A 26,412-nucleotide genomic window follows, 5' to 3' on the forward strand; every position below is an offset into this window, starting at 1 on the left:
ACCCAATCTTGAAGCTAAAATAAAATTAAAAGAATTTTTTTTTAAAGTTGTATATAATTTTATTTGCTACATTTAAATTTTTCTTTGGTGATTACAATAATTTTGTATATAATTAGAAGAAACTTCCTATATAGTCGCTCTACTAAAAATTAGGAATTTGGCAATTGAATTTGTATTCTATTTCGAAACCCCTTTTTAAAATATTTTTCAAAAATTTCTTAAGTACAGATTTTATTATATTACTCTAACACTTCGAAAATGGAAGATTCCTGACGCGTTTTTTTCTATAAGTACATAGCATTGCCTGTAAGCTCTAAAATCGGTTCATTTGTAGATAGTTTAAGTAATAGATAGATGCTTGTGAGGTTTACTGGCACTGTAGATTTATTTTGATATTATTTTTAAATCTATGTAGTTTTTTATTGAAATGAATAATCTAAATTGAAAAAAAAAATTGTCGGAAAACCATTTTTGTAAGACCTCGCTAAGTGTCCGTATTTGGACTTATTTGAACAATTTGAACGATCGGAACTACTTTATAAAATATTTCTTAGCTTTTCTCTTTCGATACCTAATCTAATGGGTAACAAATTAAGGGTTGACTTTTACATTAAGTAAGATTTTTTTAAAATATAATTTCAGATGAATTTAATTCAAACCCTTCACTTGGTAAAACGTTACAACCTTTTCCATTTATTTCCTTAAACAAAATTCACAATGTTTGACGAATCTGTAATAGTTTACTTAAGACTTCACCTGAACCATTAATTAACCTTTTCAGATTTTTACCCAATCCTTACTTAATCATACGCCAACCCTTTATACATAAAGTTTTCTTAATAAAATTACAGAATAACATTGAGAAGGGATGTAAGTTCAATATGGCTTCGTGGTTTCTTTGGTTCTCTTCAGTTGGACCTTAAGTCGTTTGGAGCCAATCTGGAAACCGTGCATGGTTTGAATGGCTGCCTGAGCTGAATTAGGGTTATCATAGGAAACGAAACCGAAGCATTTTGACAAATTTGTCTGCTTATCTATAAAAACTTTTGACGAGACTACATTGCCAAAGGGCAAGAACGTCGTCGCTAGGTCTGTATCAGTGAACTCCTGCGGTAGATGGTAGATGAACAAGTTGCAGCCTTCAGGACCTGTTGGGGAAAAATTAATTAAATTCAATGAAAAATCATTGCGGGAAAATGATTAATTTCAGGTAAGAAAAAGCACCTTCAATTTGCTTTCCAGCAACGGATGTAAGTGCAGTAGGAGCTAATTGTGCGGGAAAAGCCGCAGCAGATGTTCCCAATCCCGGTAGAGTCGTTGCTGCAGCTGTATAGGCAACTGGCAAACTATCAGCACTTGTCGGCCCTTTTGAGAAAGAAATTAAAATAAGATTAACTGCCAATAAATTTAAATAGACCAACAATGTTTAAAAGTATATAGTAGAGAGAGAATAGGCTGAGTCGCAATAATTGATGGGCAATGAAATCAATAAACTGAGAAGCATTTTTATGCACAAACGATTTAGTGACGACAATTTCTTCTTCCTCTCACAAATAGCAAGTTACACATGAGTTGACATAATGGTACTGAAGAAATATTTATTAGAAATATATTCATACAGTGTGTTGGACGTTTTGGTTTATTCTTCCATCACTTACCACCATGCATTTAACTTACACAACAACCGTCAGCGGAGTTATTTACTTGAGACAACGATTATCATTCTGACCTTATGTATGCGGATGGTGTGTATGTACGTACATATTAAATCATTCACTGAATCGAAAACTTTGACTACCTGACAAGAGAGGGGGCTCTAACTACTGCATGGAAGCACGTTAGAATCGTGCAAGGTCGGCGGATTATTTTACTCACAAAGTGGCTTCCCGGCGATCGCTGTGGCGGCCGAGATGGGCGTCATGGCGGCCAGAGGTGGCTGCGGAGACGTCGACTGGGGCACCGCATGACCCATAGCCGCGAGAGCAACCACATTTTGCATAGACATTGGTGCAAGGAGTCCTGCCGTAGGGGTTGTAGTCGGATCCGGTGTTGATGATGCTAAACCTTTGTTGGGGGAGTTTCAGTTTAGTCAATACTTTTTTTTTGTACATTAACATCATGATGGTTTTGGCAGTAAATGTGGTGTCTAAAGAATCTCTACAAAAACTAGTTACATTTTAATAAACATTCAACATGTAAAGAAAAGGTGGTGAGTCAAATGTATTCTGGAAAATCTACAGAATGGTTTGAATTAGCATTCATTTAAAAGTCAAAGGGAATGTTGTGAAAAATATGGGAACAGATTTAATGAAGGATAAGAGATTTAAAAATAACTTTTTTTTTCAAATCTAACTAGTTTTGATTAGACTGCTTAAGTAAAACGGTTTGAACCAGGGCTTGAACTAACATAAAACATATTTCTTATAATATTGTTTTTGAGAAAAAATCATAGACCACAAGGCATCAGTTAAATTCAATTAAAGAAAAAACAATAAAAAGAAGAAAGCTGTATACAAGCACGTTTTAAAATCTGTCGTTAAGCATTAAAGATTTTAATAATGTAATATAAGTCAGATTTTGATAAAAATTAAAACAAAAAGAATTTAAAATATTTGGGTTAAAAATCTTTTTTTTTCTTCGTTTTTCAGAATCTTTCTGAAGTGATGGAACAAAATATTATTTTGAATGAATTATAAAATAAAGCAAAAACATTTTAAAAATCCGATTTTGATAAATTTTTTTTAATGTTCATATAAGAGAAAATAAGTCCAAACCTTTGTGAGTAATTTTGAGTTAAATTCAAAAGTAGGTGAAAGTTTATTTTAATTTATTTATGTTTAATTATTTTTTATTGTATTTATAATTTACAGATAGATAAAAAACGTAAACTCCGATTTTGATAAAATATTATCGAGTTTCTATGGAAATATTTTTTCGTCATATAAATTGGGATGATTTATTTCATCTGTAATTTTTTTTATAAAAAAAAACTTCTAAAAAAATTTAAAATACTTTAATAAACGAATTAAATTATTCTGTATCATACAAATCACAATTCCGTAGTATAAAACACGAATGAAAAAAAATCTGTTCCCATACTTTTTGCATAACTCTTTAGTTAACACAATTTACATTTCTAAGCATAAAAAACGCAAATAAAAATGCCTGTTTTCCAGTTCCGAGGAAATATGCAGCACAAAATGTTTTACACAAACATATAGAAGAAAAGTTTTGCACATTTTCTACGGCAATTGCATCTACAAACAGCAAACACTTGATAACTCCAGAACTAATTGCAGTTTCAGATAACATAAATTATAAGTTTTATAGGTTAGAGTGGGTGAAGGTGTTTTTCTCTATAACGCACTTATAGGGGAAAAGTCGAAAAAGGAAACTCCCAAAGTGAGCAATTTAAACGCTCCGTAAATGAAGAGATTACGAGGGTGGAATACCTTGGAGCAACTGTTGCTGAATACCAACAGTTTGAAGGCCCTGCAGCTGCTGGAAGAGCTGCAGAGTCTGCGAAGGTGGAATGGCGTCAGCCGCCAAGAATGGACTCTGCTGCTGTGGAGGATTTGGTAGAACAGGCGACGCTATCGTCGTGGCGGACTGCGTGAGTGGCATTGTAAGGCCATTTGTGCTGGGTGCCGTCCACAGGCTTGCCTGCAGTTGCTGTAGCCTCTTCTGCTCCTTGTCCTTCTGGGTGTCGGCGAATTTGACTACAAGGGGTGCCGAACAACCCTCCATTGTCTTGCACTGATGCAGACCCTAGATATGGGAGGAAATATTTTTTCTTTTAAATTTTCAGGGTTTATTACGTATAAGAACCGAGTTATTGGATCCTATTCTGCGACGAGGAAATCTTTGAAATTTCAGTATACAATTTTCAAACGATTTCAAACGAATTTCAAGGGTTTCTTGGTCGTTGAATAGGACCCATTACCTGAATTTTAATTTAAATTAGACAAAAAGGTTTTCTTTAGTCTTTTTACTTGTGGGTAGATTCTGATCTGATAAACAACATTTCTACTAGATTTTTCTTTGCGTTTTTCCTCTAGATACTTTTCTGTGTGTGAAAGCTTTGTTGAAATCTGAAGTTTTTCTTTTTTTTTCAAGAGCTTTCAAAACACAAATAAACATTCAAAACACGGTGAAAAAAAAATTTTGGAAAAATATGTGGAGAATTTTGCATTTCACGTCAGAATCTACCCACTAAAAGTTCTCCAAACGCTCCAAATCAATCAGAAATTAAAAATAATTAAAAAAAAACTTCACCTATTGATTTTTTTTCCCATAAAGGTGAGTTAATTGAATGACTTCCATCCATACAGGGAAATTTAATTACCTTAATAGCACTTATGGCTGCTTGCTTTGTGGCAAACGTGACGAAGGCACAACCTTTACTTTGTCCATTTTGGTCCCTCAAAACCGTGCACTCCTCAATGGCACCGTGTCCAGAAAAGAGCTGCCTCACATCCTGCTCGTTGTATTTTTTACTCAACATCCCCACGAAGAGCTTCCGATCTGCCACACGTTGTGAAAAAAAAATGGAAAGCAAACACAGAATATCAGTTTTGTTGGGTCGGAGGGAATTTCTACTCGGAAATTACAAATGCAAATATCACGTGGTTGAAGTCAACAGCTAAAAAAAATGTTCATTTCATGGGACGTTTTTTTTTTCCTCAACAGCAAATACCATCGAAATTCCTCTTCTCACATAGATTTATGTGCGATTCAGAAAATCTGTGTGATTGACAATTTAGTCATATATTGATTCGCTTCTTTTCCGCAGATCTTCTCTCTCAAGAATCGACATAAAAATGCTTCACATGTCACATGTGATTTTTGTCAGAACTCTCAAAGACTGACAATTTATCTTTTTCTGTGTAACATCACCCCGCCCACCTACCCCCCTCGAAAAGCCCACGGAAATGCTTGTGGAAAGGAAAATTTTTGCTTTTCTCAGCGAAAAAAAGAAGGTTTCTCCACCTCCAAATGAAAAAGCAAAAAGAAAAGTTTTCTTTGGCGTATTTTTAGAGTGAAAAGAAGTATTTCCACGAGATAAGATTCTTTTTTTGCCGCCTAATGGTTGTGGCCTAATTAACTCAATTTGCCAGTTTATTGATTGAATTAATTAGAGGAACTTTTGTGCAGACGTGCAGACTTTTGAGCTCTCTAGACCTACTCTCTCTCTCTTCCTCTGTCTGGCTAGAAAATTCATAATTAATGATGGCTGAATGGTGAAGGTATATCAAATGTCCATGCACCATTGCAAAATTTATTCACATGAAAAATCATCATGGTCAAAACTTGAGGTGTGTTCAAAAAGTTTTAAATGGATTTTTTTCTTAAAGAAAATTAATAATTTTAAAGTTTTATAGAAATTCATATAATATTAGGTCATATTCTGCAATCAAGATCTCTATTAACTTTCAAGAATTTGTACTAAAATTTCAACGATTTCAAAGTATTCTTGGTCTCAAAATACGATTCACTGTTAAACTGACAAAATCTGGAAGAAAATTGATAGTGAAACAATAAAGGATTTTTTTTAAATAACTAAATTGTCCTCAATTCGGTAATTTTTAAATTTCTTGAATGAGGTAAATTTTAATTTTGTAATAAATATAAGTAAAAGTAGATACGAAGCTGAACATCTAATGATTTTTTTTAAACTATGGGGTAGATTCTGATAAAAATCTTTTCTTTTCTTAAAATTCGTCAGTTATAAGATTTTTGATATTCCGGGAAAAATCTTATAGGATTTTTACATTTTGTTTTTACCTTAAATGGTATTTTTGAAGGAAAATTACTTTTCCAGGCCTCTTCAGAGATCATTCTTTTTTTCCTGAACAACAAATTCTTTGTTTTTCTTTTATCAGAAAAAAAAAAGATTTTATCAGAATCTACCCCTATGAGACCAAAAAATCCTTTAAAAAAACTTCAATACAATTTTGTTAAAAAAATAAAATTAAAAAAAATTCAATCAAATAAACGAACTTTTAAAATTCTTTTTAATTTCTTTGTAAATTTTTCTATTTTTTTTTTATTAAAAAACTTTTTATTTTTCGTTTCTTAAAGGGGTAATTTGATCACCCCAAATACCCCTTCTGGGTTCAGCCATGCAACAAAGAAAGAATGAGTAGAAAAAAATATTTAAAAAATAATCCAAAAAAGATTTTTTTGAACAGCCCAATGGTGACAACCGACGTATCATTAGCAAAATGTTCCGCAGAATGGATGGAATGCGCTAAATAGACTTTAGAATATCTGTCAGTTATTATATCAGAATTTCATTTAGTGCTGCAGCAGCAAAATCCATCGCAACGTTTATCAACACACCCAAAAGAACTTTATGCAGAATCAGATTATTCAGACACCCCAGTAAATTGAGTCAGCACTTCACTCACCGAAATTGAGCGGCATTCAACCCAAAGTTCCCTGCATAAGAAAAAGATTATTTTTCCTGATGCGCATAGTGCAACAAGTCGTTTGCAAATGAATGACGTGGTGGCAATTTATGCAAAACTCACTTTGCAATTTGACAAGGCATTAAATGCCGTGAAGAGAAAAAAAAACATACGCGATATAAAAATAGTTTTCATAGAAAGGGAAAAGATACTTTGTCGTCCACTTGAGCATGAAGGAAAAATTTATTTTCCTACCATGAAAATTCTCTTGTATATGCTGGCACTTGTGGGGATACTGAGAAATCGGCCAGTGAATTTATTCTTAATTGACTACCAGGGGAGCACTTTAAAGCCAGATGAGCAATTTGGTTTATGATGGCTGGAATTCTTAATAATAGCCACAGCCATTTGGGAAAATCGATCTGGCAAGGAAACCCTCTTCTCTAACACAGATGTATTCGTCCGATATTGAATTTTGCCGTGTACCTTCCATCATGCTAATTACAAACCTACAATTAGAGCACGATAATTACAACAATACGAATAATTCGATATCACATGTAGATCCTAATCTCAACGGTGTAATTTCCAAGGCGTAAAAAGTATTGTATTATTGAGTCTATATATGGGCAACGTAGAGTAAATAAATATTTCACAATTAATTGGAAAAAAGCATAAATAGCGTGGAAATTATGGGGCAATTCCATGCACTTAGGAGGTGACATAATAAGTAATATTTTTTTATTTGTTTCTCTCCACTGATATTTATGTAAATTCATAAATTGAGAAAATTAATGTAGAGAGACATTGACAACCCAAATCAATAAAATATCAACGATAGACTGAGAACTTTATGCTAATGATTTTTTTTCGCCTAATCACCCTGAATTTTACCCCACTCTGTTAATCTTTTTATTTACGATTTATTGTAGAATATTAATTTGTAATGTTTGCTATTATGCAGTGTTATGGTGCCCTATTAATTAATTATCTCTTATTAAAAGTCAAAAGTCTCACTTTGGAGATAGGTGTGCTTAATCAAATTACTAACAAATTCAACTCCAAACATAATGTAGGCAATTTATGTTTCGTAGACCGAAATTACCATAAAAGCATAAAAGAAAAAAAAAAGTTAAAAAGTTGAATGAATTTTGTGTAGAGAAACCGGTATTCTTGGAAGAAATAAACACAGAAGAAGTAAGAAAGTTTCTGGGGAAATTTCTGCCAGTTGGCACTTAGAATTCGTTCGTGAAACAAGGTCCAAGATGAAATTTCTCGTGCTCTTTTTAATTTTCTTTGACTATTTAATTTCTTCAATTAATTCGCAAAGTTTTAGTGCTGATTTCTTTGCAAGATTAGCCCCTTCTAGTGCAGAAGTTTGTGCAAAAGCAGGATGTATTCGGGGAAAAGTAGAAACAGGACGAATTAAGCCATATGAAGCCTTCTATGGAATCCCATATGCTGAGCCTCCAGTTGGAAAGTTGAGGTTTGAAAGTCCTGTACCCTACGGTGGATGGTCAGGGTACTGGGATGCCACATATCCGAGAGATTATTGCATCCAGAAGGACTACTATGGTCCTCCTGTAACAGAAATTACAGGATCCGAAGATTGCTTGTACCTCCAGGTATACAGGCCTATCTACCGGAAGAAGGATACACCACTTCCTGTTTTAGTTTTCATTCATCCTGGAGCATTTCTTGTCTACGCATCAACTCCTCCCTACTTTGGACCAGAATATTTTATGGATAATGGTGAAGTAATTGTCGTCACCTTTAACTACAGACTTGGTTTGCTGGGCTTCCTCTGCTCAGGTGACGATGCTGTTAAAGGAAACTTTGGGCTCAAGGATCAGCAACTAGCCCTAAAATGGATTGCCGCAAATATTGAATACTTTGGTGGTGACCCTAATTCTGTAACACTTCTTGGGCATAATGTTGGATCTGCTTCAGCTAATCTTCACATGATGAATCCAGTATCTCAGAGTAAGGATACTCCATCAAGACTAGAAGATAAAACTCTTAAACCGAACTAGATTTTTAAGTTTTTTGTTTTTATTTTCTAGATCTCTTTCATCGAGTTATTCTAATGGAAGGCAACGCTCTTAGTTCTGATGTCTATCCAATAGATTTTGCAACACAATTCCGGAAAACAGCAAAGTATGTAGGCTTACCGGAATGGAAAACAGCCTCCACCTATGAATTAGCTTACAAGCTGAAGTATGTGGATGCATCCCAACTTGTCAATGCATTAGGAAATTTATTTGCATACTACGCAACGCCATTTACACCAGTTCGACCCTGTATTGAAGGAGACTGGGAAGGTGCTTTCTTAACGGAAGACCCAAGAAAGCTCTGGGCTGAAGGAAGAGTCGCACAGAAACCTATGATACTTAGCACAGTGGAACATCCTGGCGATATTGGAGCCATGATTACGACAAATGAAACACTCTTAGCTGGCTTCAATAAAAACATCTACAAACTACTGCCAATTCAAATGAATTTTAATCCCAGATACATAACAGATGTTCTAGAATTTTATTTTGGGAAAAAGGACTACATTGATGATACCAATGTTAATTATTACTACAAGGTAGTCAAGTCAATTTAACGAAGTTTTCATAAAAGGATCAAAGAGATAAAAACCTTCTTTTTTTGTTTTAGATGATCGGAGATAGATTTTCATACTACCCAATAATTGCTCTTGTCAAAGAATACCTGACGTATGCTAATTTAGAAGAGAATCCGGTCTACATGTTTGAACTTGCTTTTAAGGTTTGGAAGTTAGAGCTTCTTTAAGAAGATTAAGGTTTCTGTGATAATTTTCTTCTCTCACTTTTTATTTCAGAGTCAATACCAAACCATAGACTTTCTCATAGGAAAAGATGTCAACTTAGGCGTGGGATACTTTGACGATCTCCTCTACCTCTTCACTCAAACCTTCATCATCCCACCATTCGATGCGAATTCTCCGGAAGGAAAAATGAGCGACGTCATGATTCGAACAGTTGTTAATTTTGTTGCAAGAGGAGAGATCAAAGAATGGAAGAGGTTTCAATCTTGTACAGCCTCATCGACACCCTTCTGCGATTGGCAGGTGTTCAGTAGATACGAAAAGTTAGAGCCAAATGAAGTTGAAGTGTCCGTATCTAATGCAATTGATGTACCAATGTTTAATTTTTGGTCTAAGATTGACAATGGCATCAATGCTCTTACTATTGATACCTGCTCTTAAGGCTTCTTCAATCTCCTATGTTTCTTGATTTTTTTTTTATTAAATAATTATAATTTAAGCTCCTATGTTTTAAACGGACTATGTTTTAAAATAAGAAATAATATAGATAATAAAAGCTCCATTTAAAGTTAATACTTCAGAGAACATTAAGTTTAAGAGGAAGCTAAATTATGTAGGTAATTTTAAAGGAATAATTTTAATAATTATTTTCGTTAGTTTAATTAACTTCCCCAGTTACAGTTCCAACTAATTACGTAATGAATGAAAAGTTGTGCTTGTTTAGGTGGAAGGTCCAAAAATAATAAACAAAAATGATTTGAAATAATTTTATAATATTAAATTAATTTTACTTCAATTTAATTAGAGTAAAAGGTTAAATTGGAAATGGTTTTGAGAATAAATACCACTGCAACAAATTCACATTCAGCATCAATTACACTCAATCAGCAAAAGTTTCAGAGCCTTTAAATCAATACTCCCAAAATAAATTGCAAATGTTAGTTTTACGCTGAGTACCCTCATTTAATAGTCGAGGGTACAAAAATAAGGACACTTTGAGAAATATTTATTATTTGTACATGATATTAGTTTTATTAATAAAAATAATTTTTAATAAGATCAAAAAATGGAAATATTAATTTCAAATTGTTGAGAAATTTTTTAAACTATAACAACCAGTTTATGATTTTTTTTTATAAATACAAAAACATATATTCAGAATATAAGGATAATCTTTTTTTTTATAAAAGGATGACATTTTTTTTAATAAGGTTTTAATTAGGTCCCATTATGTAGTGAATAACCTAAACTAAGGTTATTCAATTCTTCATAAAATCAATGCTAATGACTACATCTTCAATAATTTTTTTTCTTCAAATATCTTCAAAAGTTTTCTAATATTTTTATATTTTATTGTAATAAATTTTTTGAAACAATTTCCATTAAATCTAGGAAAATTAATTCAACACAATTTAACAACATAAAGAAAACGTTTTGTACTAAAATAGTTTCCACCCAAAAAGAAACAACTTAATGAAAAACAAGGAAATTCAGCATTGAGCTCCGACGTGACTTCATTGACACGTCAGTCAGTGTCTTAGAGAGGAACTCACTACAAATAGGACAATTCATTTAATTAGGCCTATAAATATTTGTATGTTGTTGATCAATCGCGGTGAAATCAATATCAAAACGTGACGTTTTTATTTTATTTTGATAATGAATTACAACAAGAAAAAATGTAATGCATGCAGATATATACATGTCGAATGGTCTTTGAGGAGCTATAAATACCAAACGTTGAGTGTTTTTTATTTTCCACTCAAAAGTGCGATAGAAAATGAGTAAAGTAAAAGAACATGGGCTGTGTATGGTTGTTAAGCAGCACCCAAGCACATTTCTTAAATATTTTTCTCAATGCAGAGAAGACACAGAGACGGATCTGAGTGCCTCGCCTTACATAACGCTGAATAGTTTATTTTTGATTTATTGTCTCCTCTCCCGATACTGTAAATTTACATTAGAACACCCAATATGTGTGTGTGTGGCTGTGTGGGGTGGAGGGCAGTTTTCAAAAGTGGGAAAGGAAGTAAGCGGAAGGGGTAAGTTATCGATAGATTTTCATTCAACTTCACTTGGGCGGAATTTATGTGTGACACATAATTGCATGCGAAACCGCATACCCATACTCGATATCGTGCACATTTTTCTCTCGAATTCTCCGTTGAGTGGAAATAAATTTTATTGGTATTGAAGCTGTCGACCTTGGTTAGTTATATCTTCATGTCTAACATATAATTGATCCAATAGGAGATTTATGCGGATAGCATTTGCACAATATAAACCAATTTCGAATGCTCTGTATTTTCATTAGAGGGATTTATTTCTGTTCCGAAAGGCACATTCATGCTCAGCTTGGCTTCCGGTCTTTTCAGTTCGCAATCGCAAATCTATGTCAAGCTCTCGCACCTTCCATTGTACACTGATTGTACCTATGTTTATACCTCTTTTTTTTCTTCATCTCCCATTCCAAAAAAAGCATTATTGGTAAATCAATAGGTAGGTATATATGATGTATATATAATTTTTATGACAATTTCACTTGAACTCAAATTATGTAGCTCACGACAAGAATAGCTTAACTATAGTGTATTGATTTTTTTGTCATGTAGCACGTGCATTCGTCTCTTCGGGGTCATCGACGGACACTTTCACGCCAATTGATACGCTGTGCGACAACTAGAGTATTTATGTCTGGGCAGATCGTAAGAAAATTGAGTTTGTGGCTAAATACTCGCACAGATATCGAATTCTTCGTCATTTAGACATTGCCATGGGGCTATTTTAGAGGAGAAATTCACTACATATATAACATTTTAAATACAATGTATGAAAAGAGGAAACTTATCCATATCGCTTTACAAACTTCCCTGAGGGCATAATAATTTATTTATTTCATTTTAAATTAAATAAATTTAATTCATTTTTGCCTCGAAAATTTTTACAGTAAAGTGTCTATGTGCAGACGTTTTGTTTTACGTAAGTTTCACACAACGAATTAAAATTCTGATAACAGTAACATTTTGAATAGAATTTATTCATCTAATTTTCTAAATTACTTAATAAATATGATATAAGTTGAATCTGGCTCTGAAAATTATTGGAAATAAAATTACTGGACGAAATTCTTCGGATTATTCGCCAATATTCGGATGATTGGCCAAGGAAGTTCAACTATAAGCCTAAAAATGTTACACTTAAACATCATTTAAATTAAACTGAAAAGTAAAATGTAAATTATTCTTAAGAGGTAGTAAATTCAACCCAAAAAAAAGGCAAACCAAAAATTCCTAAATACGTTTTTGGATTTTCCGGTTTTGAGTTGTTTGGTTTTTAGCAAAAGATATTCGCTTAAAATACCATTTGGTTGTTAAAGATACAAAATAGAATATAATAATAACGTCATTGTTTTGAGTTGTAGATAAATTTTTGTCTGCTTATCTCGGCTGATTTCAATGAAAAATGGTTATGCTGTCTGGTTATTTTTGAATATTTTTAAATGTTTTCTAGATTACGCTTCCCGATTGAGCATTTTTCTGCTTGCGCTTTTAGGCGATTCCTTAAAAATTGCATTGAAACAATAAAATATAAATAAAAACTTTAGAAGGGAAAGCTCATTATTATATGTATTATGTGAAAATGTCGTCCTTACTACCTATTCTAACGTCTAGTATTAAATTAAAACTCTAAGTTTGAAATTATATAATTAAAATAATAATTTGTACGAAATAGATTTTATTGCAAAATTTTACCATGTAAAGATTTAAGAAAAGCTCCAAAAAGCTCATTTCTTAATAGATATACATACAATACATAGAGCATATTTGTGCAAGTGACTGTTGTAGAGCAGAAAATCTGTTCTATTTAGAATTTTGTCTTATTCCCTAAGGATAGGATGCTGTGCTTCAGAAATTATATTTCATCCAAGTATACCAACTTCCCTTCCTCTAAAACTTTTCCTATATACATATGTACATATATAATAGAGATATTGTATTATACATATTACAGGGTGTTATGTTGTTTACTTCGTGACATGAATTCCTCCAATACTCTCTGTCCCAGATTGACAGTTCTGTTGCTGAAATCATCGAATTCCAATTGAGTGAGAATCACTTTGAGAGCGCGATGGTATTGTTCTCAAAAAGAACCATGTCGCGCAATATTTTAATTGCAAATTTTTACACTCGCTACCAGACGGTGTGTAATTGAATAAAAGTAATCGTGGATTAAATTTAAGCTTTTGGATGGCAAACAGTTTGTGAAGTAATTTGCAAGTTCTTCCCGTAAAAAAAACTTTTCATTTTAATTGTTTATTTTAATTATTAAGTCCTATATAAGTGGTAGTGCCTACCTGTGTGGTTTGGCTTATTTATTATCTCATTTTTGGATGCTTTTGCAACTTTTGGCGTAGTACCTAACTTATTGAATTTCTCAACAGATGATTCCTACCTCAAAACACACCGGGAGAGTGAGAGAGATCTGAATCTCAAACACATATGTGGAGGAGCTTTACTTTTTTGGGGGGAAACGAGTAGAGAAAACACAAACAACATAGTACAATACGACGATAAAATTTCTCATATATACGTGAAGATTGTGACGACTAACAATAGAGTATAATTTACAAATGTACATATATATTCTGTAAGGGCATTGAGGACGCCATTGGACAGGAAAAGTACATCGACGATCAAATATTCTCTCATTTCTTGCTCACCTATTCAACTCTAACACCAACTTGCCGAGAGGAATTTATACAAAAGATTAAACTTATTTGTGAATGTGAGTTGCATAATAATTAGCAAAGTGTACATTGTTTTACACATCAAATATTAGCTTTTGCGCTGTATTTGTATTTAATACCGAATTCTTTGCTCAAGTCTTGCTCTACACCATGGCTATGTTGTATATTGTAAATGGAAAGCACTGTGCAAGACACTCTGCATACACACAACTTGCGAGTTTGTTTGGCTTTGAGTACGACGAATGTGCTATATACCTAAGTTAAAAAAATACATCATTGTTCATCACTTTGGGTTGCAAGTCATACGCCCATGAAATATGTTTTTTACTTGGAATTCTCGTCACACAAACTTCAATATCATTTTTGAGCTTCCCGAAAACTCCACTGTCTCATGCTTGGTTAGAAGTTCCAATGTGGATGATTGTTCTATAGTGAGAAAAGCATATGTCTTCCATATACAGGGTGGACATTAAATTCCTCAGTGATTATCCGACGGAGGAAGAATTCAAATTACATACCTTGTGCCCTTCCCATTAGGAATAATCATCGTTGAGATGTTAAGGTTATTCCGAAAGTTCTTGACTCTGTATTATACCTACTATTTGTTATTCATGGTATAATCTGGTGGAAAGTTTTGTTCTTATTTCCGGAAATTGCTATATAGGTACATCCATGTGTGTTGGGTATTTATTTATTTTCAAAATATACAAGGAATATTAATTCATTTGAAGGAAATTTTGGGGAAATGCAGCATTTTAACCTAGACTTGCCCATTATGTTCGGAAAATTTTATTTATTGATTTTGAGTGCATAAAAAAAGTTTAAAAAAAATATTTTGAAAAAATTCTATTAGATTTAGTTAGAAGGAGAGACATCCTTAAGGATAATAAGTTTTGTATCTGGTTGCAATCACTACAGGAATATTTCTTGATGGTTTCCTAAAATTTCAGATAATTAGATGATTCTTAAAGCCTCTCAGGATCAGAAAGGACTGAAAAAAATCAAGATTTTTCATTAAAAAATAAAACCTAATTATTTGAGCTTTAAATAACTTACAAATATATATTTTTAAGTTTTTCTAACGAAGTAAGCTTTTGTTCTTAGAAATGAAAAGATTTTAGATTTAACTTTAGATTTTTCGTTTTAAATTAAAATTTTCATCAGATTCACAAAAAAAAACAATAAAAAACTTAAAAAAGAACATGTTTTATCTGCCTATAAAATAATTCTTTAAAAAATATGTTTTATTTATCTACAAGAAATAATAAAAATAAATATAATATAAAATTGTAGTCATAAAGGAGTTAACTATTTACTAGATAATGAAAAAATCTAAATCATTTTTAGCTAAGATTTAAAGCCTCACCGATTTGTTAACCTCATTAAAATACCAAAGAAAAAAATCTGTACACCTTTAAAAGAAGCTATTAAAAAAATTTTATAGCCGCTTTATAAATTTAGGAACAAAAAAAAGCGTAGTAAAAAGAACGAGAAAAATGCCAGGAATTTCTCTCTTCACCCTGTAATTACCCTTAATTCGATTCATTAGTATTTTATCATTCACAAGGCAACAGTGTACCGAATAGAAAGTTATAGTTGTGGAGATTCATGTGCTGTAATCATAAAACACGTTATGCACTGCTTTTCCTATACGTATGGGATGCACATAAAACATCGGTAGTCTGAGCGCGAAATGATGACAACATTAGTACTAAATACACTCAATGACTTCACATAGATTCACTTTTATAAAGCATTAGTTAATAAAAAGAGCTCTCTTATGGGATGAGCTGGTAGAAATGAAAGTGAATTCTGTGGGTGTGTTTTAAAGAGCTTGTATGGTGTACATTTTATTGAGTCAGAAGAGCCAGAATTAGCATGGATTTTTTTGTTGCAGAATGATTTTTATTGTGCTCTTGGCGGAGATTTTGCACATTAAAATTTGATTAAATGGAGTAAAATTAAATTTCGCGCCAAAAGTTGAGATTTATTGAATCTGTCGTATGACTTGGTATTAAAAAAAATATTCCATCTCATGGAATATTCTTCAATTTCAAGCAGCTAAAAAAGAGTAAAATTTTAATGAAAATTGATTCGTAATGCATTTTCTTAAAATAATCATTAAAAAACAATTAATAGAGACTTCCGCATTGTGGTGGAGCATTAAACGTTTAGTCTCTGAGAAAAATAAAATTTATGAGTTTGTCTTAGAAATGACAGAAATCATAGAAGAGCTCATTATTTTATTGTCAATGCAAACACCTGTCTTTTCCTTTGGTATTTTGTGACTTTATTGAAAAATTCCTTTTTGCATAAAATTCCCCAACATAACATGTAATGACATATCCCTGTCAAAAGCTCTGCTATTTCTCATCTGTTGCACTCTTGCAAAATTTCATTCACTGCGTCTGATTGAATTATTTGTCTACAGCATGAAATACGAGCACCAAAGACGCACTTCAAATTGTGATTGAAGCGGCATGCAATATTATGGAAAGACTTGTTGCACTTTATTCATGCTTTTATGTAATTCTATCTTTGCATTTTCCCTCATGCTGTCTATTTATTTGCATTGATTGTACATTGATTGAGCATGCTGATGATGCTGTGAAGTAGTGTTCAAGATGCTGAAGGGACTCCTTTGTGCATTTACGGAATATTCTTTGATTTCTCAATTACCGGAAATTGCGCACATTTTCCCCCACTTGAGGGACTTCTTGGGGAATTTTTAAGAAGATGCAAAAAGACGGAAATTCCGAAGGAAAAGTAATAAAATTCCTAATGAAATCATTAATGTACATAGAAGGGAATTCAAAAAAAATTCTCATCAGTATTCTTCGAAGAATCTTTAAAAAAAAATTCTAAATATAGGAGCTTATTCTCACAAAAATATTTTCTTTTCTATCTATTTCGTCTTACAAGGGATTTTGTAAGATTTGGTATTCCAGCAAAAAAAATCTTTTATAGCACCTTTTTAGAACATTCCCCTCAAAACACCAAAACGTAACTAGATGTCGCTATTTGTGACGTTTGACATTGAGAAAATAAATAAAATTAATTCGGATCGAACTTTATTACAGGAAATTTATTGAAAAGGAACGTTTATTTTCTATTTATTTCGTCTTACAAGGGATTTTGTAAGGTTTGCTGTTCCAGCAAAAATTTCTTTTTCATTATTTTATAGTAACAGACCTCCGAAACTGGAAGTCGAAAACAGATGTCGCTGTTAACGTTGAAAAACGAAGTGAAACTGAAAATGCCGAAAATAGACGAAGTGAAAAAAGTTAATGTAAACAAATAAAATGAGGTTAAAGTTAAGTGAATTTATCAACAAAACACAATGGATTATTCGGAATTTTTGGTAAAAATTTAAAACTATTAAAGTATTTTTGCATTTTACATGATAAAGAGTTTTTTTTTATTTTTTTTTTTATCTAGATTGTGATGGGCAAAATTGAATCATCCGGAACTTTTGGACATTCTGTAGCATCCACAAATTCCGGGAAGAGATACCCGGACAAGTCCCAGGCAGCATGAAATGTTTATTTAATAAGCAGAATCCCATCCTGGGATGCTGGAAGCATTTGTGAAAGAACAGAGTTTTACAGAATGGCCATAAAGGCATGAAGTCGGGAATTTAATATTCTTAAATAAAAAGGCTTTTCGTACTCTAACTTTTTGCTTTTTAATCTACACTATACAGAAATATCTTTCAGTGCAGCCTGCGTGAAGGCATAATCTAATTATCTTCCTCAAGGCCAAGTCTTTGGAAAGTATTGACATTCGTTGGCATAATTCCCAAAAAAATGGTCAGACTTTTTCCACATATTTCACAAAAGTTTTTGTTAAAAAACAACCCAAAACAATTCCAAACACTCATATTCATGTAAAGTATCCGTCAAAGTAGTCAATTGTTGCCTATGATGATAAGGAATCATGCTTTGGTGGTCACAAAATTCACAAAAAGATTGAAAAAGCACCTCGGCAGGTCCTTATAAAACACATGATTTTGTAAGATTTTCTTACAAGTTATAAGAAAAAAATCGGCCGGAATACCAAAACCTTTTCTTTTCTATTATAGCAAAAATGTTTCTCGCGACGTGTTCTAAAAGTTGAACTGTGAAACTTTTTAGATCTTACAAATTTATAAGTTTTTTTTGTGAGAATGCCAAAAAACCTTATAACTCACGAATTGTAAGAAAAGAAAAGAAAATATTTTTGCCAGAATTAGCCCCATAGATATATTTTTATTCTTTTTACCGATTTGAGAAAATAAAACTCGGATAAGCCTAAGGTTTTTTTTTAAAGAATTTATCGCAAAATATGGTTTTAAAATCATCTAGCAAATTCGATTCCAATCAGATTTACTTAAAATTTTGCGTAAGAAGGTCTAAGTCTTCTATCTTTAACCGAAAGTATTCGATTTTTCGATTTTAGAAAAATGAAAACATTCTTAGCTTAGCAAAGAACGGTATTAGGTTGTATTCAGATTTACTTTAGGTAGTCTAAAGAAATGATTTCCAGGCTAAGACATTGAAGATCAATAAAAGAACGATTTAACAAACGAATAAAAATGTCAAACGTTAGAAAAAAACTTTAAACTTAATAAATGTGAAATAATAGATAAAGCGTTAGAAAAGAAATATTAAATTTAGGCAAAAGCAAAAAGAAATCGTCGAACGTTACAAAATAAACGTTATAAAAGAAACTTCGAACGTTTGAAAGGGAAATCAATTATTTTCTGTCAAACGTTAGAAAATAAATGTGTGGTTGTTAATTCAAATAAAATAGCCGTTAATTTCGCTGAATAAAACTTAATCTTTAAATCTTTATTTTTAAGTCGTTTTTATTACCTTTTAACCGTCTTCCTTAAATAAATTTCTGGCAATGATTCTTTTCTATTCGCCACATGTGTTAGTATAATCGTACTCGGTTTGAAAAGCTAATTAAATCATTCAATTTGAGTTGATAACTCGTTTATTAAATCACAGAAGTAAAATAAAATTAAAGTGATGAGGTAATTCCCCATTAGAACAATTGACTAATCTGTTTAGAACTTTCCCTCTTATTGCAAAAAGTCAAGAGAAAAGTTACATCATTATGTAATTTTATGCACAATGATTCACTCCATTCCGCTCCATCCTATTTTATTTATATATCATATCGACAGAAAACAAATTAAATGGTCCTTAAGAATCTTAAAGAATTAGGAAAGTACACAAGTGGTGAAAAAAAAAACTTCCAGACATGCATTATAAAAAAACAAACAAGCCTTGTTCTTCTTCAATCTTTTTTCTTATGAAATCTTCATAATCTCAACAGACTCTGTGCGCACTGTGTATTTTCTTTCCTCTTCAGTTTCAGGATTACATAATGCCTATATGTTAATTGGTTATATAACTGTTTTCATATGGATTTTCCACACCGTCGTGACCCTCTGCCCTGACCAGAAAGAAGTTCCCCCAGTTTGTAGATTCGCGCTCACTTGATAAACTCCCCCACTTTCGGGTACACGGATTGTCAAAGTGATTAGCAAAAAGTCAAGGCATTTGCATGACTTGCACACTATACCCAGCTATTGTCCACGGCTATATCACATTGTGTATACCCCCTTTCCGGCCCCCTGTGCGGCAGCACCTGTAATTGAATTATCACGATTGCCCCCCGCTTGCAAACTATCGTGTCTCGCATGCTAATTCAACCATGTGATCCTCCTGCGTGACATCACTGTGTGTGTAATGCTGTGTTGCCCCCACATAAATATGAGATTTTCAGTTTTTTTCTTATCCATGTGCCGTAAGAATATTCTTTGCGTTGATTCTTCACTTTGGTCCCTGAAGGAATACATAATGGACAGCCGGGTGAATGTATTAAGAATGTTGGCCGTGTGCCAGGATGGAGATTTCGACAATGATCATCACCTTATGATGTGCGGGTGACTATTTTGCTGCCATGTCAGAGCTATACGGTGCTATTTTGCCGCCTTAAAAATACATGGCCTTAATGAAATCCACTTTCACGCCGAAATGACGAAGAATCCCGCACAAACAGACGCAAGATGAATGGTGATGCAGAAAAACAAAGATTCTTCAGAAATTGAATGAATATTATACGGGAGTATTGCGCAAAGTGCTGCAATAAGTCGTACCTTTGGTGATGTAGTGGGATTTGCAAAATGCGGTGTTGAAAAGATTGCTTTCAGTTTATCGAGAGAGAGGTGCTAGAAGATGGACTGTGTGATCGTATAGTTGGAGTCATGTGAATAAAATCATTTATTTTCTCAATTATTGAAGATTTATTTCCGAGTTTCTTTGAGATTAAGAAATTATGCTTTAATGGATAAATTAGCTTTTCATACAGGTTTCGTCTGTTCTTAATTTTTAACGAGTGTTGGTTTCTTTATGGATCCATTAAGTCCTTAAATGTTTTCTTGGAAAATTGAATGGTTTGGATAATTTAATATTCATTCGTCATTAAATATATATTTTATGCGTATTGAGAGTAAATCGAGAGCAATTCCGCTTTTAAACAACTCATTCTATTATAATGTGAAATCCTGCTAAAGGAAGAGAATCCTAAGAATTGAAGAAAATCTTAGTCTTCTGATTGGTTTCAGTGTTAGTTTTTGGGATTTAAAATTGATTTTTTAAGAACAATTTTTCATTAATGTTGGGTATTTTGGAAGATTTTTCTTGATTGAATCAAAATAATAAAAATTTTCAAAAACTACTTGAAGTCCAGGTTGAAGTCTGGATTTTGATTAAATTGGGGGGAATCTCTTGGAAAATTATGAATTTCCTTTCAAGAAACTTTTAGAAATATTTTAAGTTAAAAAAGAAAGACTTAACATTTTTTTAAACGTTTCTTTAAAAAAAGGTTCTATTGAAGAAAGATTTTAAATTAGGTACCTACAAACGCTACAAACATTGTACATAATGTCCTTCACATAAAATTATATAAACGGCGAGTCATAATAAACAGAGAATCAATTCTATAAGATATGCAATATTTATCATAAAAAGTTATAATTTCTTTAAAATCATGGTAAAATATTACAATACGATTAAAGTTGAAAAATTAGTAGGTAAGAAGGAAAGAGAGGTTACAACTTCCAATTTCTTCTAGCGTCGTTTTAATTTTATCGAAACGTCTTCTGATTCAGTAAAAATTGAAACGTAATCCTCACATACAAAAGTTTGTAAATCTATTACTTTCAGCTGTTTTCTGACTTTTATTTTTTTAAATGATTATTAATTAAATAAGTATTTAATTAAAATGATTGCAAAATCGTTAAAACACCTACCTATATAAGTTTTTCATTAATAAATTCAAATTAGTGATTCAATAAGACGGAAATCATGGAAAATCTTTATCAAGAGTTAAGATTTTCCATGATTTTTCGTAGAGTAGAAAATAAAGAATCTCTTTTAGAGACAAAATTCAACTTCTTAGCCAATATAAGATGTTGCACAACAACAACGGAGCTTGCATGCACTGTATTCGTGCCTTGCCCATAGAAAATAATGTTTCTACGAAAGCAAAAATTATCGAAGATGTGTGACCTCATGGACACCACTCATCTTGTATGTTTTAATATTTTATTTAATAAGCAAATAACATTTACCTGGAACGAGGTATGGAGTTGGATTTGGTGCTGGCAACCAATATGCCGCAGAAATGGATGGATATGCTGCATTTTTGGGACTAGCATGTCCTGGAATGGATATCGGGGAATTGATCTTCGTGCGATTTTTCATTTCCATTCAATGTTTTTGGTATGTCAGAAAAGGTGAAAAATGCCACAATGCGCGTTTTCACTGATTAGTTTTGTTGGTGTTTTATTTGAATTTTGGCATTTTGCACCCGCTACGGGGCATTACACTGCAAAATACATAATATTGCAAACTGGGATGGGCTGAAAGGCTCGATAATCTCTGGGAAATGAATGTCCGAGAAATGGCAACTTGTTACACTTGCGAATTGAACCATTTGGGTCCCGCCACATATTTTCCAGTCAGCAAGTTAACTTCAGCGACAGCATTGCCGCGTATTTTATTGCAAATGCACGATATTTATCTCTGTGTGCACTTTGCGATGTTTAGTTTTTGTGTATCAGATGCAAATGAATGCATTTTAATTGAATGACGATGCACTCGCATATTGAGATGTGTCCAGCATTTTCGATTAATCCTTGTCCAGGGAAAACTCCACTATATTTACATATGTAATTTGATGTATATAACGAATTAAAAAATCCTAAATTAGTGAGCTCACGTGTGGACTATTAACTCCATCGCACACTCACGCGGTTTTCTTCGCGATAATTTGCGTGCGCGCAAAAAAAACTGCGGAGATCCTAATCGCTTAAATGTAATACAAAACCAACCGCAAGAGTGAGTTTGTAAGTAACTTAAAATATGTCACCAAACAGAAGCGCAAAGAACACCAACTATTTCTGACTGCGCCTTATTTAAAACTGAGGCATTTTACTTTTAGAATTATTGACACTATTGAAGTCTACTGTGAAGGCACAATGAGCAATTTATCGGGTGTAATGTACTTTCGCGTACAAGACCAGATTCATCGAATAGCCGAAGCAATTGAGGATTGATTTAAATTCACTGTGATCCTATTAGTAGCACCACACTGAGTGACACTGAATACATTTCTTTTATTTTCCGCGATTTCCTCTAATTCCACTGACTCACGCTAAATTGCAACAAGAGAGCCTCACACTGTTGCGGCACAGTACACACGGGAATTAAAAGTAGCAACAATTCAAAAAAATATTATTTTGCACTAAACGTAAAAAAAATCTTTAGGACTTGTTCATGCCGCGAAGATCGTTAGAGGAGAGTCTGTACATCATGCGGCCGCGCGAGCGACTAAACTATTCAATGGGCGCAATGTTTCAAGCAACTTACGCAGCACCGACTATTTGAGCTGACTGAGAGAGTTTTTTTTTCGAGGGGCCTCTAACTCTTTGCGGAGTTGTATTCAAAGAGTTGTTTTTGATATTTTCTTGTATGTTTTTTTTTTAAATCATTTCAGTGAAAATTATTTTAACAAATAAATTAAATTTGTGGTAATACGTTCTAGTCTAGATTTTGGAATGGGACTAAAGTAGATTTTTTAAAAAAGTTTTTTGATATTCAAAACTTTGGCAGGTATGAGATTTAAGTCTTGTCTAGTATTAGACCACTAAACTAGATTAAACTATTAAAAAAGTCACGGTTTTAACCTGTTTTCTGTTCATTGGATAATTAGATCCGTTCTGATGGTTTGAAGTAAAACGTGAAAGTTTTAATTAGATTTATAGTTAGAATAAATATTGGCTCTTGCACTGCTTTATAAAATATTTCTTCTTTTTAAACAAAACTTATCTCGTTTTTAGACATATTTATCCATATTTTAGATTTCGGATTTTGTAATATTAGCCATTTAGGCTAACTTAGGTCCTTTCTTTTTAACAAAACCAAAAAATACTTTAATGTTCTTAAGATTTTTTTAAAATTTCATTTAGATATTTTTTGAGTTGAATTAGATTCTAATTCTTAAACAAAGCTTTCCACACACATTAGATTCAAGCCTAGAATTACGTCAAAAACAACCTTAAAGACGCGACTTAGGTCCCCTTTTTATTAAAATCTAAAATCTAAAATCTGAAACTGCATCTGTACGGGAATTTGGCAATATCGAGATTGATCCCGTACAATAGATTTTGTGGTTATAGATTTTTGATAGGTGGTTCCTATCACAAACCTATATTTGAATAGGGCTTTTGAAAGAATGGATTAAAGAATAAATCCGAAGATTTTATCTTCTAACCCCTTCTTCTCACAAACTCTATTCTTATTTTTGGAGAAAAACGAAATTTTATCAAGTATCACAAAGAATGGGTTTAACCCTATCTTCTGTGAAGCTCTTGAACAAACCTCGCTTCTCTGGGTAGAAAACAGTTATTTTTACAAGACAAAAGAATGAATCTGGATGATTCTATCTTCTGTGAATCTTGTACAAACTCCTGTTTCTGAACCATTAGACCGGCCCATGGGGGCCAGTCCTGGTGATTATTAGATGTACACAGTTGGAGTGCTGTCCTAATAATGATTTTATTTGCATAAAGTTACTCTATTTATACACAAATTTTTACATGGGATTTATACAAAATAGTGGTGGGGAGAATTGCTTATGGACAATTCTGATGTGACGCGAAGGGAATTGAGAATGCATATCTTGCAGAATGTCGAGATTTGCTTATGATGCATTTTGCCCTATCGTGGGAAGTTGGTGGGTTTTTATGTCGCAATATAAATATTTCGCGGGAGAAATATTTGGCGGGAAAATATTTAGCGGGAAGCTAATTGGCGGGAAAGTTACTGGGAACTTTAGTGGATTATTCTTGAACTTCTTTGTTCTTATACAATTTGGGAAGTGTCGCGGGGGACGAATAAACTGTAATATCGGCGTTCAAATCTCCCGCCGATATTCGATTCGGCACGCTTCCCCCAGACGCGCGCATCTTCCGGGAACGGGAGATTTCCAACCCCCCTGACGGTATAAATAACGATCACCGAACCATTGCTTCTCCACTTGAATTTCTCTCTCACTGACCTTTGTAAATTTCGTGAATTTTAAATAAATTGAATTAGAAGTTAAAGCCAAAGTAGAAGCCTAAATCTTTTATTGTGCGAACCTTCCAACGGCGACGAGGCTCCAATTATTGTATTAATTACAAATCATCTTCTAAAAAGGTAACGACACAACAACTGGCGACGAGGCTCCAATTATTGTATTAATTACAAATCATCTTCTAAAAAGGTAACGACACAACAACTGGCAGACGAGGATGTCCACCGCTACTCTAGAGACTATTCTGGGACAAATGGTCACGATGCTAGAGGAGCTAAAGAACCAGCGTGACACGAAGGCTTCTACATCTTCTGAAGTGGCACTGGAGGCACTTTCACGCAGCATTCAGATGTTCTCCTACGATCCAGACCAGAGCTTGACATTTGGTGCGTGGTTTCAACGCTACGCCTCAACATTCCTCGAGGACGGCAGGAATCTGGATGACGCTGCGAGAGTTCGGCTATTGCTCAGGCGTCTCGACGCACCCTCATACGAGCGATATGCCAATCACATCCTGCCACGAATCCCCTCAGAACAATCATTTGCGGCAACAGTGGAGACGCTCAAGAAACTCTTCGGGCGCGGAGAATCGCTATTCTGCATCCGCAGGAAGTGCTTGCAGTTAGTGATTCGTGACGATGATGACCTTGCCACTCATGTCGGCGTCGTCAATCGTCACTGCGAGGATTTCCGGCTGCAGGAATGCACGCCGGACCATTTCAAGGCACTGATGTTCGTCCTCAGCCTACAGAGCGACAGATACATTCTCGTGCGTGAGCAGCTGCTGACGAAGCTGGAGACGGAACCCGCAGGGACGATCAATTTGGAGTTCATGTTGGAAGAAGCTAAACGGCTGATGAACGTGAAAAATGACTCCAAAGTCGACATTCCACCAGCATTCATTGGAGCAGTCCGCAAAAATGGCAATCCCCGAAAAGAGCGTCCTCCAAGTCCGTGCTTTTTGTGCGGAGCAATGCATTTTGTGGCTGAGTGCACCTACAAAGAGTCGAAATGTATTGATTGCGGCAAAATTGGACACAAGACAGGCTATTGTCCACCCAACCGGGATGACCAACGGCATCCGGAGGGGTCAGTGAGTTCAGACAAAAAGAAATTCCCCAAGAACAACCAACGGAAGTTCGATGCACGAGCAAACGCAATTTTTTCTACTCACCAAGTCGATAGAAAATTTCTCGTGCCTCTCATTAACGGGTCACCAATGGAGTTCCAGTATGACTGCGCAGCCGACATGTCCATGATCTCACACGAATCATGGGAAATCCTTGGAAAACCCCGTCTCAGCCCAGCTTCCATCACTGTGCGCGATGCTCAATCAAATCCCATTCCCATAGATGGAGAAATTGAGTGTCGTGTGAGTCTCATCAACAAAGAGATTGTGGGCAGATGTCTTGTCTCCCCGGCAACCAAATCAAATCTCTTTGGCATCGAATGGATCGATTCTCTTGGGTTGTGGGATGTGCCACCCAGCGCATTCTGCAAGGCCATGAAGCGCGACATTGACACATCATCAGCTGTCAGGGATTCCCAGCAATCCATCCCCGTCGTGGTCAGCTCCGAGGAAATTCTGTGCACCAAAGCCACAGACAACATCCAGCTGAAGGCCAATATATCCCCAGTGGCATACCACATCGCATCCGTGATTGATGAGGAACAATCATCCGGCATAACCTCATCCATAGATCACTCAAGGCTGATCTCATCCAATCGCAAGCAACATCAAGATGACGCTATCATCGCCAGCATTACCGCAGATGCTCTCCAAGACGACACTGTGGTGAATAATGCAGCATCACAACTTCCCGTGAGCTTCA

General features: G+C 34.0%; 3 protein-coding genes across 4 annotated transcripts in view; 1 reads left to right on the forward strand and 2 right to left on the reverse strand.

Moving 5' to 3' along the window:
* The window catches only part of LOC129790123 (WD repeat-containing protein 19), an 829,031-nt gene that overhangs the window by 317,211 nt on the left and 485,408 nt on the right, over positions 1-26,412 (reverse strand). The gene's annotated exons all lie outside the window — the stretch shown is intronic.
* LOC129790291 (CUGBP Elav-like family member 2) lies at positions 35-22,847 on the reverse strand. 2 transcript variants are annotated; one of them, XM_055827734.1, is made up of 6 exons: positions 21,573-22,846; positions 4,346-4,524; positions 3,453-3,768; positions 1,876-2,064; positions 1,225-1,365; positions 35-1,148 (listed from the first exon to the last, which is right to left on the reverse strand). In XM_055827734.1, exons 1-6 carry the CDS (start codon positions 21,709-21,711, stop codon positions 877-879), a joined length of 1,236 nt encoding a protein of 411 aa, XP_055683709.1. In that variant the 5' UTR covers positions 21,712-22,846; the 3' UTR covers positions 35-876. The 2 variants fall into 2 exon arrangements, with proteins under 2 accessions (XP_055683709.1, XP_055683710.1); XM_055827735.1 differs by lacking the exon at positions 1,876-2,064 and having other exon boundaries at positions 21,573-22,847.
* On the forward strand, positions 7,410-10,709 carry LOC129790218 (juvenile hormone esterase-like). The gene is made up of 4 exons (XM_055827612.1): positions 7,410-8,393; positions 8,474-9,000; positions 9,072-9,182; positions 9,256-10,709. Exons 1-4 carry the CDS (start codon positions 7,676-7,678, stop codon positions 9,640-9,642), a joined length of 1,743 nt encoding a protein of 580 aa, XP_055683587.1. The 5' UTR covers positions 7,410-7,675; the 3' UTR covers positions 9,643-10,709.

Source organism: Lutzomyia longipalpis, chromosome 2 (genome assembly GCF_024334085.1).
Source record: "Lutzomyia longipalpis isolate SR_M1_2022 chromosome 2, ASM2433408v1".
In the NCBI taxonomy this organism is placed as follows: domain Eukaryota; kingdom Metazoa; phylum Arthropoda; class Insecta; order Diptera; family Psychodidae; genus Lutzomyia; species Lutzomyia longipalpis.